The sequence below is a fragment of the Gymnoscopelus braueri genome, assembly GCF_963280865.1.
Source record: "Gymnoscopelus braueri genome assembly, chromosome: 10".
In the NCBI taxonomy this organism is placed as follows: Eukaryota; Metazoa; Chordata; class Actinopteri; order Myctophiformes; family Myctophidae; genus Gymnoscopelus; species Gymnoscopelus braueri.
Genome location: NC_137611.1, coordinates 33,396,489 through 33,411,601, shown reverse-complemented (window position 1 = coordinate 33,411,601; position 15,113 = coordinate 33,396,489). Strand labels below are relative to the sequence as shown.

At 40.6% G+C, this 15,113-nt stretch overlaps 1 protein-coding gene across 1 annotated transcript; it reads right to left on the bottom strand.

The window, feature by feature from the left end:
• Positions 1 to 270: 270 nt before the first annotated feature.
• gfi1aa (growth factor independent 1A transcription repressor a) lies at positions 271 to 4,905 on the bottom strand (the record flags this gene model as incomplete). The annotated part of the gene is made up of 6 exons (XM_080439858.1): positions 271 to 611; positions 1,155 to 1,320; positions 1,964 to 2,101; positions 2,521 to 2,948; positions 3,974 to 4,126; positions 4,794 to 4,905. The coding sequence occupies 6 exons, from the start codon at positions 4,903 to 4,905 to the stop codon at positions 424 to 426; spliced, it is 1,185 nt and encodes a 394-aa protein (XP_080295984.1). The 3' UTR covers positions 271 to 423.
• Positions 4,906 to 15,113: the final 10,208 nt, after the last annotated feature.

Sequence of the window (15,113 nt, the reverse complement as noted above, 5' to 3'; positions counted from 1 at the left end):
TCTTTTTTTAAATGTGTATTTTCAAAGGGTCATATTCAGAAGTGATTATTTTAAAAACGTAATGGACATGCTTGGCTACCGCTAAATGACATGTTCTTTTTAAAATCACTGCTTTGCCTGGGCCTACTCGTTTTGAAAATGGCATCAATACCCACTTGTTTAACGAAAATTAATTATAAATAACATTTCATATAAAGACAACAATATGGTTAGAATAATTTCAATAGACTAGCCTAAATAAATTCGTAGGCCTATATGTCTCCAAATCAACCAAATACCTTAGCCAAAAAGACCACCTGACTGACAGCAGTAGAAATGGAGTATAGGCCTATATATAGGCTACTACGACAAACATAATACAATTTCTGCATTCAGTGCATCCAAAAAGTGCGTCTCGAGTACAAACAAAGCGTTTCTCTTCCTTCAACACACCACTTTGAGTCCATGTTGCGTCTCCTTGTGTCTCCTCAGGTCAACCTTGCGCTGGAAGCCCTTGCCACAGAGGTCACAGCCGAACGGCTTGAAGCCGGTGTGTTTGCGGCTGTGTGTGATCAGGTTGGAGCTCTGGCTGAAGGCCTTCCCACAAACCTGGCATTTGTGTGGCTTCTCACCTGTGTTGCAAATCACATGGAAGGAACCTTAACGGTTAATGAAACGTCAAAACAATCAACAGTTAAGTCCTCGGTGTTCATTTAACTTGCAGGGTATACAGTAGGCCTACAAAGGGAACCAAATGGGCCCTTACTGGGTAGATTTGGGTCGAGTTGTAGGCCTTACACGCTGCTGGGAACAGGATGTCACTGGTAGTGGTGTAAAGTTAAGTAAACTGCATTTACTCAAGTACTGCAGCCTGCCTACATAAGTACATGTTGTGGTATTTTTACTTTACTGGAGTATTTCCAATCTTCTGTAATTTTACTTCTCCTCTACATCTCTTAAATGTTGATTATTATGACAAAACATACATTACCCACTTCAGCCCTATACATTTTGGTCATTTGAAAATAGCCGATCTACAAGCTCACAAATGATGCCAATACTTTTGTACTTTTACTCAAGTACATTTTTAATGCCGGACTTTTACTTACCACCACTGGTTGTTTTTAGTTTATACGTTTTGAAATGACACCGTATATGCAGCCATAATCTCTCACCTGTGTGAATAAAAGTGTGTTTCTTCATGTCTGACTTCTGGTGGAACCTCTTGCCACAGTACTGACAGGGGTAAGGCCGCGTGTCGGAGTGGATGAGCAGGTGTGTAGACAGAGTGGAGGAGCGCTTGAAGGTTTTACCGCAGATTTTGCAGTTGAAGCTTCTCTCCTGTGTGGGGGTGACAACAGAAAACAGCATTTTTATGTTTACATGTGAATCAATTTAGTTTTGTTATTTCAGTCACCTTTGTGCACACATTATTACGCTCGCCCGTTCGGTTAGGCTATATAATTGTTAATAATCAGTGGTGGAAAAAGTAGGCTACTCAAATGTTTTACTTTAAGTAAGTAGGCTAAGTAAAAATTAAAGTCCAGTATTAAAAATCCAGTAAAAAAAAATATATATATATATACCAAAAGTAAAAGTACTAAAATGTTTGAAAATGCAGATCTAGGCTACATGCTCACAACAACGCATTGCGTGTGAGCTTGTAGATCAGCTATTTTCAAATAGCCTATAAAATAGGGCTGAAGTGGTTAATGTATGTTTTATAATATAATAATTTATATCTGCAAAGTAACTAAAGTTTTCAAATGATTGTAGTGGAGTAGGCTAAACGTACAATATTTGTCTCTGAGATGTAGTCGAGTAGAGGTATACTGACATTTTCAAATACTCCAAGTAAAGATTCCTCAAATGTGTTCTTAAGCCTACAGTAGCACTTGAGTATAGGCTACTTCGTTACTTTACGCCACTGTTAATGATGACTCATATATATATTATGAAAATTGTGCGTGGAGGCCTCGTATACCTGAGAATGAACTGCCTTGTGCTGCTCCAGGCTCACTGCGTGTCCAAAGGTTTTTCCACAGATCTCGCATTCGAAGGGCCGTGTCCCGCTATGCGAGCGTCTCACGTGAACCTCCAATCCGTGGGGCGTTGAGAATACCTGGGGAATCAAAACGTGTGTTAGTCATGCAACTCAAGTGTCATCATCATCGCCATCAACCACTGCTACGTTTATTAAATATATATTATTACTTTTTTCTTTCTTTTTTTTCATATAAAAACACTGTTTCCCAAACAGTGGGTCGGGACCCATTTGTAGGTCGCAGACACATTTTTCTGGGTAAATAAATATACCTTTATTTTTTTGTTTCCTAGTTTTCATTTTTAATTATTATTATTTCAAAACGAATTCAATGATTTTTCCAAAGGATTTAAATGAAACAAATGTTTGAAAATAGCCAATCAAGCTACACTTTGTGAGCTTGTAGATCTGCTATTTTCACAAGTTTCTCATGGGTCTCGAGCTAAAAGATTTGGGAACCCCTTTTAGAAAATACCACAAAGACGTATAGGCTATACCTTGCAACATTTGATACACTTGTAGGCTCCATTTGGCTGAAGTTTAGAACAGCTGATCTCTGACTTCGTGGCTTCAGAGCTGGTGGTGGGCTTGTTGTTGTGTTTGCGATCCAGATACAGCTCATCTTCGTCCCTCGCGCTGTAGATTTCGTGGCGGGCCGTCGGGGAATAATCCTGGTAGAATCTGGCACCGAGGCCCCGCTGTGCGTAAAGGTGAGAGTCGGTGCCGCTCTCCTCTCCATAGCCGCTCACCGGTGAGTCGGGATCCAGTGGATCCCGCACGGCGGCCGGGTGATGATGATGGTGATATGTTCTCTGGACCAGATGTCTGAGCTCAGAGCCTGGGTATGATGTCCACGCGTACGGACGGAATGGAACGCTGCGATGGTGACCTTCGTCTGTCCCCGGAGTGAAACATTTCTCTGAATCTGGAAAAAAAATAGTTTAATCTGAGTTAACCACTTAAACCCCACATCATGGGTAAACGGTGGCCTAATCATATAGTGCAGTGGTTTTCAACCTTGTTCATGCCAAGGACCCCTAAATTGATATACATTTGGCAGCGGACCCCCATCTGAAAATGTTTTGTGCCAGGGACCCCCAAAAGCAAAGATTTGAGTTAAAAATGTTCGCTTAAAAAAAAAGATATGCACACATTTTCAAGATTTTTCAAAAATAGCAGATCTACAAGCTCATATGGCACTCGGTGCCGCGCTATGAGCTCGTATATCTGCTGGTTTTGAATAGCCAAAGCTAAGTGGTTGAAACGATTGTGCCGCTATACTAATTAAGCTGGGGACCCCCTGGTACCCCGGTCCTCGGACCACTGGTGGTCCCCGGACCACTAGTTGAGAACCACTGCTATAGTGTATTTTCTGTTTTTGTCGACAAGCTCACAAGACAATGCGTCGCAGCGTGATGCCTTGTGAGCTTGTCGATCTGCTATTGTCTGCAAGCTTTCCCCACCACCACAATACAGATTAATGTATTAAGGTTTAAGTTGTCACTGGTTCTCAATGTGGGGGTCCTTGAGCTGGGGTTTCGGAGGGGGTCCCCATCAAAATTAGTTATAGGCTAATATAGCATCAGAATCAGTTTATCCTCAATCCTATATGCCTATACTTCGTATTTTTCGAAAATAGCCGATCTACAAGCTCACAACTTAATGCCATTTGTTGATCTGCTATTTTGAACGTTTTTGGAAAATCTTGAAATATTTTTGAATCATTTAGGAACATTTTAACAATACAAATCTCTTCTATCTATAGGCCAAATATATAGGCCTACTTACTCAATGTGGGGGTCCTTGGCATGAAAATGTGAGAACACTGTTATAGGCTATTCCTTAAGTCTTGACCATTAGTAGTAGGCCTGTATAGGCTTGGAGCAATTACAGCAAAACAATATATCAAAATAAGGATGGAAAATAATCATTGACAAAATGACAACAGACCTGGTGACGAGGAGGGAGACGGAGGACGCCAGAAGTCATCATAGTCCATGGAGCGGTCACACACGCTGCCCTCCAGGCCGAGAGGAGAGCTGGAGGACAGCTCAGCTGTCCGCGGAGACCCCCTCCTCAAATCCTCCCCATGACCACCGCTCTCTGCTTAACGAGATGCATATACCACGTTTACAATGTGTCACATTACTGTGTGATTTTTAAAATCACACAGAAAAATCCCTCTGAAAATATAGGCTCCATTTGTAGAGAGTCCAATTAACACTGATGATTTTGTGTACGGACTACGAAAACAACATTTGAGTGGTAGAATAATAACAAGAATCATATACTGCTGACGAATTTACGCACCATGCATGTTAAATCACAGACTTTGACATAATATTGTTTTAACAATTACGCACGCCTATGGATCATTGCCATGCTGGCTTGTGGTTGACATTTTTGTAAAATTATATTTTTGCCATGGACATACAAAGGAACGGACAATAGATACACATAAAGAGCTATAGCCTTAAATGACCTAACAGGTCTGTAACTTTGAGAGTGCACAAATGGTTCCATTTGTGCACTCTCAGAGTTATGGGGGTCGGTGGAAGTGAAAAAGTTAGAGAACCACTGTCTTAGTGGACTCCTAATGTGCCAGTAAATCAGTGTCATTATTTATTCTGAAGAAAACCTGGAGACTGACATTCAGAAATTGGGTCTTATGATGAAAAAAAAAAAACATTTGCCATGGACACGGTCAAGTCTTGCCACGGACACAATGATGATGACCCCTGCAACAATAACGTTAAGAATGAACACTTACCTGCGCATACATGAGCCAGAAGAGCGTCCAGCCTGACACAGTCATCATCCAGGTACCGAGGCTGATGGTAGCTGTGGGCCCGTTTACTCTTCACCAAGAAAGACCTCGGCATAGTTTACCTCCGTGGTCGTCAAGTCACTGTTTGTGATGAAATCCTCTCGCTCCACACACTGGCCTGACTGACTTTATCTCTGGACTGATTTCAACACCATTGGTTGATAGACGATCCAAGCTTTAGGATTTCTGGCAGACGATTACGCATGCGCAACGCAACCGTATCGTTTAACAGGTGTCACCGGGCAGGTGGCCAAAGAGAGACCACTGGTCCCCTGAAGGGTCTCCGGGGTTATACCCTGTAAAGATACCCTGTAAAGAGTGGAAACAGATAGTGTTTCAAAAAACGACTTTCTGGAAGTGATATAGGCTAACTTGTTAAAGGAAGTCTACTGTTTAGGAGATATGCCTATAATAACAGCCCTAGTTATTTAACCGAGATTGGATTTTGCGCATAGCAGCTGTTAGAATATAGCCTATAGCTGAGATTTAAAACATGAATTAGACTAAATTCAATCAGACATTGTTTATTTTAAACGCCATGCGATAAAAATGCGTAGGAGACATGATCAAAATGATTTCAGGAGTTGGTTGTGTGTCATTATCCAGGAGAGCAAGCTCTCCTGGATAATGACCTATTTGTTTCAGCAAGGTAAAGTGATCTCTGGTGACAGTATCCAGTTAATGACACGCGAACGGCACGCTGAGCGGCCTGTCTGCACAACAGCCTGCTGATGGGGACCCGAGGTATCCCTTACAACAGTCATACTGCCTTGTCTTATACCCCCAATAACTTTAGCGCTATTGTTTTACATCCTCAAAGCTCTCCCCTATCCAGCCTCGATAGGGGGTTTTAAAACCTAAAAAACAGTCCCTCCGAAATCAGAAAGCCTCAAATCTTTGTGGCTGTTTGAATGTTCAAGGTTGGGTGAAAGCAAAGCGTTATCGATTTTTTTAGCCATGCAGCATGAGAAAAAAGTTTGTTTGATGCACCTGCACGTATATAACCCGTAGGTTGAGATAACGAAGGCAAAGATGAAACACATGTTCGATACTCACAGCAGTCACTTCTTCAGTATAGGAGAGAAGTCATCATCCATGCAGTCACAATGTACAGCTGCTGAACTTTTAATCTGCTGCTGTCTGACATTCAGTTTTAGAGAGAGAAGCAGCATAGTCACTCCTGCAAGATAGATGTCGACACCCCCTCCCCTTCCTCTCTACCCCCCCAACACACACGCGCGCACACACACACGCATCCACACACACCCACGCGCGCACAGGCACACACACAGACTAAAATCTGACGTCCAGGAAATTAGTTTGAAGAACCCAAATTATCACATGGACAGCATGAGAAGTGAGACTGTTAATATTGAGAATTACTTTTTATAACTCAACCTAAACATTAGGCCCAATAGGCTATAATAGCCTAATAGGCTTATATCTGTCCAGGCTAAATCATTTCGTCCATTGCAGAGTATATTATTTGGCAAGGTTCTGAAACTGAGAACTCTGACAGAAAATGTCTGTTCTGACTGATATTTCTCTTTTAGCATGGTGTAATCAGTTGGCGACTTTCATCATCACAAGAACTTCCATGTGATTTATAAAATGTTCCTGACAATAACATTTAGGATAGCTGATAATGTTTTCTATCCAATATCAATTAATATAATAGGATGTTATCACCGATGGCCATACTTTTCCTTGGTAATGAATGGCCCAGCAATTTGTTGTGAGGCAATTGTTGCCTTACAAGAAATGTAAGGGATGTTGCACCATCTATTATTATTTATTATTATTATTAGTTGTAGTAGTAGGAGTATTTCATTATATTAAACGGAATAGGCCAATGGCAGTAGTGTGCAGCCTGTCACAGCAGCTGAAGGCCTGACATGAAGGCTCATTCTATATAGACCTAGTCAACAGGGCCATCTCTGCCGTTCTGAATGCAGTCCACCAATTTGTTTGTTTGTTTGTTTGTTTGTTGCATCTCCTGGAGCTTTAATATGGTATTGCCTCAGGTGACAACAATAATCATTATAGGCCTATATGTGTCACTCTGTGCCACAATGATTCGGTTGCCTACAGTGACAGTCTGTGATCATCAAATCACAACACAAAGCTGTGAAATTTCATATAGATCTCTACAGTGTACAATATCTATTTGTTTCAATTTGGTGTTTAATGGTTGAGGTCAAGAAGGTCAATTATTGATTGTAATACATAACTTCTGAACATTCATCTAGATGGTTGACTGGTTGCATTATATCAGTTTCACTTCCCTTGATCGATGACTATTCATATCGATCCATTGAAGAAGAGTAGCATAGTGTATTTCATGATCAACAGCTACTCTGAATCAATCTGCCCATTAAAAAATCTCCCACCAGATTGACTTTATTGAACTTAAAATGCTCACAATTCTTAAGGCCAATCCACACCAATGCAACTCTTTGCAACTGCCATTTGGGATAATGGTTGCAAGACTTGCAATGCAAGTAGTTGCAAGGAGTTGCAAGGAGTTGCATGTTGCAAGGAGTTGCGTCGCAAATCATTGGTGTGGACTGGCCTTTAGATTTCTATACCTATTTGCAGAAAACGGGTTGGGTTCGGCAACACCATTAGAACACAATGCTGCCAATTTAGAGTCAATACCTGGGTCCATACTCAGAGACGGTTTGCTCTCAGCTTTGATTTGTTGTTATTGTTGAATATCACAATTGATGCACTCTGTGTGACTGTGAGATTACATGTTTGTCAAATGGACAGAAAGGCTTCAAGATAGATATGGCAACGTAGCCTACAGTATAAAATAGAGAAAAGGAAGCAAAGCGGAAGGGACTTCAACCCTAACCACACGCGCGCGCACACACACACACACACACACACACACACACACACACACACACACACACACACACACACACACACACACACACACACACACACACACACACACACACACACACACACACACACACACACACACACACACACACACACACACACACACACACACACACACACTAGCCAATACTCAGGCTGTATTTATAACTCCTCATTCTCATAGTGAGAATGTGATTTAAAATAGAAATGAACACCTCTAAGTTATAGACCTAGCTGTCAGGTTATTTTCTGATGCTCAGACGATAACACTGATGCAGACAGAGCGACTCCTCGACCCTATGACCAAGTATAACCAATGCATGAGCTTTATTACCACATACATGTGAAAGTGCAATCCTCAACCTTAAAAATATAAGAGCTGTAGCTACAGTACCATGTGTCTGATTCTACTTTTTGTTAATTAGTGATGGTATCATTCTTGTTCTACATCAGGTAGGATGATTGTATAGGGTGATATGTTTGTATACTTTTTGAATAATTGTTGGTGTCTTTTAGTGATGTAACTCTTCCTATGGATGTACTGTATTAATACTTCTAAATACCCTGTATCTGTAACTTAAACTGCTGTGGTGTCTCTGGCACCTGAATTTCCCTTGCCGGATCAATAAAGAAATAAATATCTCTATCAATTTCATTGATTCAGCTAAACGGTCTTCACAAGAACAGAAGAACAAAACAAGCAAAACACAGACACTCTCATGTAAGAGTGTGTTGACACCCCCTCCCCTTCCTCTCTGCCCTCCCAACGCACGCACGCACGCACGCACGCACGCACGCACGCACGCACGCACGCACGCACGCACGCACGCACGCACGCTATCTCTATCTCTCTCTTCCACTCTCTTTCAATCTCTCTTTATCCATCCATCTCTCTCTCTCTTTCTTTCTCTCTCGCTCTCCATACCTCCATACCAACCAGCCAGCCAAATCTGACTGACTGCTCAGAGGGACCAACTGCAGCCACCAGATAGGAACGGAGTGTGAACACAATGCATGATTTACTGGACAGCGACCCCCCCACCCCCACCCCCAACTGACCGCAAGACACTTTGTCATACAGGGGGTTTATAACATCTTGTTTAACCAACCTCGTTGTCATCTAAAATCATGCCATCTCTACTCAGTAAATCAGAGATTATGGCAAGAACATAGGGGCTGGATCTTTAAAATTGTTTTTTGCTGTGGTCTGGTTGTTCATTCTGAACTTGTCTTTGATCTGATATGATTTTTCTTCTTAAATCAGATTTGTGTGTGCTTTCTGAATTGACTATAGCCTATATATAAAGAAAAACAGAATCCAGGGGGAAACCCAATAGCTGAGTGGTTAGGGCACCTATATAGGCTCTAATGTCTGACAGTAAGTCCCCGGTTTGATTCCTGGCCGGCCGGACCATTAGCTGCATGTCAGTCCCTTACTATTTACTATCTATCTATCTATCAATCTATCTATCTATACCTAATTATAATAATTTCCTATTTGGTTGGGTTCTTTGGGTATTTGGTTATCTGTGAAATTTAAAGGAAACTTACATCAGTTCTGCTATTTTGAGAATAGCAAAAATGTCAGCTTTGTGTGATTTCTAAGAAACTACCACAAAAGTGTTAAAACCCAAATTACCATTAGTTACACTCAACAGATCTCTGAGCATGTGCCATAAACAGTCCACAAATCATTCTGACAGAATCCACCATCCATCACTGTGATCAACAAGTGCCCTTGTTAGCCAACCGGCCCATTTCTGGTTGTAAATTCAACCCAAATACTAGGGACCCCATTGCAGGCAGTGGCCTGCGGACATGCAGGGACCTACTCACCGCTTCCTGGTCATTGTGTCTTTTGGTATTTGTCGGGGTTGAGTTGGTCATTTGAAAGGTTAGAGTTCAACAACTGTATTCAGGTCCTAAACTTTCCTGTCATTGGTTGATATAGATGTTGTGGTCAGAGAGAGAGCATGCAGATGACTAATTATCTACACATAAGCCTACTAATTAAATAATTCCTGTGTTAGGTGTTCATGATTGTAGGCTAACAGGAACTTTTCCTTTGGTCTTACTGACACCTAGTAACACGTTCACTTGCTCACTGTGAAGCCAAACAGCCATGGCTAATGTTCGGAATATATTGTTGCTTTTATATGTTGTGAATGTAGCTGTCATTTTTCATCTTAAAGTCACTGGGGCTTTCTGCATACTGTACATCTCTATACTAGTGCAAGTTTCCCTTTTCTGATGAAATCTGTGGTCTGAATCTCATTTCGTATTTACTCTGAAAACTTCCGTCTGCCTATATGAGTATATGGGGTGTATATGTCTTAACTGCACAGCTGTAGGAGTGAGATACACTCTTGGCTTTCACAAGGAAATTACGTCTAAGCAGCATGTCTGCTGTCTTGCATGTATTTTTGTCTGGTGTCAAAGCCAACACAACACATTTTGGTTTAAGTTAAACTGATTTGGTACTGCTGTTGATCTCTACTGCAGTCAGAGCAGCAGAGATCTTTCACAGTAATCTGAAACCCCATCTCTTTAAAAAGTACCTCTCACCCCGTCCTTCTGGATCTCTTGGTTCTTGTTTCATGGTCTTATAATGTGTCTCTGAATGTGTGATATTTAGGCCTAAATTTGCTCTGTTTCTCCAATTCGGTTGTTGCCTTCTGACGATATACTGTACGTACGTACAGTACTGCAGTGGCATACGTTAGGAAATAACATGCATTCAATGCATCCAAAAGTGCAAATATACTTGGCAAATGAAAGAATATGCTACATATATTAAAAAAGTAGCACAAGAGAAATAGAATAAGTGTGTGACCTGCAGACCACTACTGCACAGGGACAACTTAGGACCGGGACCGGGAGGGTAGCTTTACTTTATTGTGAAATCAGAAGCATAGCATCAAGTTGGTCACTTGAGTGACTTGAACTTTCCTATCTAAAGCTTAGACCATCTGCACTGAGAATGACAGGGGAGAATCTTATCTGTCTCACATGGCCAGGAAAGCAGAAGACTCTGGTTCCTTTTTATAGTATTTACTGATAAGCTGATCAACCTTCATTTTGACAGTTAACTTTTTGTAAAGCAATCTTTCACCACATTTCTTTTCTTCCCGTAGACAGTTTTGTCTACAAATTCCCTGAACTTAAACTGAAGTATGCACATTTTATTATGTATGTTTACAAATATCAGCTTTATTTCCGAGAGGACTGTGTAGGGAGAGAAAAGCAAGGTCAAAAGGAGTGGCATTGAGTGAGTTTTACAGCCAGAATTGAACAGGGGATGTTGTAGTCACATGGTCGATACACCTGAAACACACCAATTGAGCCACCGCCACCGGGGCCCCCCAGATGGGATTATTTTGCCGTTACAATGTACCACTGACTGTAATTACCCCAGCTGGGTTTTTACATATGCCAAGGCAGTTCCTCGTTCAAGAGTACTGTATGTTAATATATTAATTAAACGTTTTGACACATGCTATTTTCTCATCGTCTTTGTGAATATATATGGTATGTGATGATAATCACTGTTGCCCTTGTTATCCAACCTCTGGCATGGCTAATAAGCCTGTCCAATGACGAATGCCTGGGTGATAATCAATAAATGAATGAATGAATGAATGAATGAATGAATGAATGAATGAATCTGTCTGTCTGTCTGTCTGTCTGTCTGTCTGTCTGTCTGTCTGTCTGTCTGTCTGTCTGTCTGTCTGTCTCTCTGTCTGTCTGTCTGTCTGTCTGTCTGTCTGTCTCTCTGTCTGTCTGTCTGTCTGTCTGTCTGTCTGTCTGTCTGTCTGTCTGTCTGTCTGTCTGTCTGTCTGTCTGTCTGTCTGTCTCTCTGTCTGTCTGTCTGTCTGTCTGTCTGTCTGTCTGTCTGTCTGTCTGTCTGTCTGTCTGTCTGTCTGTCTGTCTGTCTGTCTGTCTGTCTGTCTGTCTGTCTGTCTGTCTGTCTTTATTCTTCTTTCTAATCTTTATTTAGTTATTACTGGATATTCAGTAACATTTAATTGATTGAAATATCTAACCAATATTTTCATTAACTCTTATCATAGTCAACAATATAGAGTGAGAATTGTGAAAAAATATATACAAACTCATGGATAACTGAAAAACTGATGTAACATGACAATGCACTTAAATAGATGGGCACCACTCACACTCACAGTGGTAGATTATAGATACAACATTGGAAAAGCATGAGATTCTGTTCTACTGTGGCTAATAAGACCAAATGATTATGATTTTGTTGGTATATTTCTCATTATATCAACAGCAACACATAACAACCGTATGTAATCAGTGCATCCTGATTCTTCTTAATATGCTTTTATTCCCATCCTCCTTCATGACCCTTGTGGTCTATGGTGAACTCTGTGAATGACCAAATCTATTGTATTAATCACAGCAGAGGATGTTTCATATAGGGCGGCTCAGTGGTGTCTATAGACAGCATCTGCCTAGTTTGGGAAAAAGTGAATATGAAGCATTAAGGAGGCTTACTAATCATTGTCAAATGCCTTGCTGTGATAATAATAATGACCAATTTGCTGGTTAGGTGTGGTCAAAAGATACAATGACAACAGATTTTCTGAAGGTTCAAGAACAGTTCATGACTACCATCCTTGTATCCTATACTGCCAAAAACTATGATTTAATAGTGAGAGGAGGGCTCACCCACCATTATTAAATATACTACTAAAAATATTAATTAAAAGGAAGTTATTTCCATATCTAGCTTATTGTCACAGAAGACTTTGAAGCAAGATTATTAAAGATTAAGTTCTCTTTTGAAGTCTTAGGCCTATTATCCTCAAGTGTTATATACTATACATGTAGCCTATATTTCAGAATAAAAATGTTATTGAATGTAATCATTCAATATCTAAATAATTTACTATCCAGAAATTGTTCGCGGAGTGAAGATGCCTTGAAATTATACATTAAATAAATAGATACTACGTGTTTTAATCTGGCCCTTTTAAGATTGAGTATCACATTTTGAACATAACTTTTCAAATAATTTATATTATTTTTTAACTTTCAGGGTATAATCTGACGTCTACTGAACAAAAATCTTATGCATGTTAAGTTATGCATAAAGTGAGATCCAAACCTGGTGATATTATGTGTGGGACTTCTGGGGAAACATTCAATCTAGCCTAATTATGACTCATGTTCTGATGGTGTGCTAAAGAAATTATAGAGTAGGCATGACAAAATATCTGATTCATGCTCTGAAAAGATTCACCAAGTTCCTGACTTCTCCACCCAATGTTAAGATATTTCTTCATTATTTCACCTTTCTTCCCTATTTCACCACAGCCCTCAGCAGTCTTTTGAATTGTGAAATTTCACAACCCAGCTGAATGATAAGTATCTTGGCTGTTAGAAAGAGATTAATCTCTCAAAACAGATTTTCCCTAAATTAATGAATTAATGAATAACTAACTAACTATTAAACCAACTAAATACTTTTTTGTTATTAAATAGATAGATAGAGATCTAATCTCTTGGCGTGATTTCACACACCTTCTCAGAGCTTATGAACCCATTCGTTTTACGTTTAAGAAGAATGCAAAGTCCGAGCTGCCTCCACAAAAACAACAACAATAACAACAATAGTAATAACTAGATAAGTGCACTCATCTGAGCACAGGTCTCCGCCAGGCCCTGGGTGGGTCTGCCGACCCAGGGCCCGCAAACGTTGCAGGCAGTCATAGCCAATTGGAATGGAATGTGAAAAATCTGATCACCTGTTAATGTGCACCAATTTGTGTGAGTTTTGGACAACATTTTTTGGAGCGTTAGCAAATAGTGTGTTTTGAAGAAAAAGCTAAATGGCGAAAAATGTGGTCTGGCACAAATGGCCGTGGCATATATGGGGTCACGATCCAAGGAACCGCTACGCCAGCAGTCCAGGCCTTTTAGAGTGGTTTTGAAGGACAGTAAGGATTCACATGTTTTTAACTGTTGGTACTGTATAGGGCATTCCATATTTCTGTGGCATAGCAGTAGAATGAATGTAATCCCTTGTTAGAGCCAAATCTGAGTTGAACGTGATTTGTGGAGCTCCCTCTGGTGTTGTGATTGTGGACGTCGTTGACGTTTTTGAAGTAGTTTGACAGGTACATGGGTGTCTTTGTGGTGTAGTGTATCTTGTAGACCAGGCTCATTGCAAGTTGCTGTAATCTGTCCTATAGCTACCCTGAGCCCTCGGCTCCCACCCTAGCAAAGTGAGCAAGGGTTAAATGAGTTGCAGATGTAGTAAGGCCAAGCAGTAGCCTGACCAGTTTGTTTTGAGATGTCTGAAGCCTTGTTTTTAAGGCCTTTGTGGTGCTATGGTACCATGAGGTGCATGCGTAATCAAAGTGACATTGGATGAGTGCTCCTGCTAGAGTCCTCCTCAATGTATTCTTACTGACCAGAGAGAAGATCCTGTACAAAAATCTTGTTCTTTGGTTGACCTTTTTGATGACTTTTGTTGTCTTTTCTTGTGATCACATTTGTCACTCACTTTCACTGTGAAGCCGTCGGCATTGCAGAGGTTTATTTTGGACCCAAGGAGAATTGATTCAGTTTTACCCAGGTGTAATGATAGTTTGTTATCAGTGTCTCTCCATCAAGCCATCCGGGCCTGGCAGAGACAATAATAATCCTACTAGAAATGGTCTGTCCGTGTCGTGTGTCTGTAGTTCACGTATCTCGAGAACCGTCCGACCGACCAACTTCAAATTTCAGGGAGTGTCATGCCCGGCGTCGGCCATAGGCATATGGAGATCTAGTTGTCCAGAAGAGCTGCTGACCACTATGCTCATACAGTGTATGGGCGTGCCCATATATGGGACCGAATGACAGTAAATAGGTACGTATTATGCAGTTTGTTGCATGTTATTTCCAACTCAACTTATCTTTACATTTTATTGTCACATTACAAGTTTACTGGTATAATAAAGAGTTGGTGAAGTGATGTTTTGGTGCAAGCTAACCACAAGGTGCAGTTATGTTTTATATAATAAAAATATAGCTTTTATAATTATAGAAATATCAAATATACATAAAGTGTGTAAATTATGACAGAGTATACCTCAGTCTCTTGTGTAAATAAAACACCAAAAAAACGCAAATAACTAACACACACACACACACACACACACACACACACACACACACACACACACACACACACACACACACACACACACACACACACACACACACACACACACACACACACACACACACACACAAATAGTATATTAGACTAAATACTAATGAATTCTTTTAGTAATACACTGCTGCCCCCTATTGATTTTTGTAGCTTCAGGTCAGCCCGTGCAGTAGCGGGCGCTAAAGAGA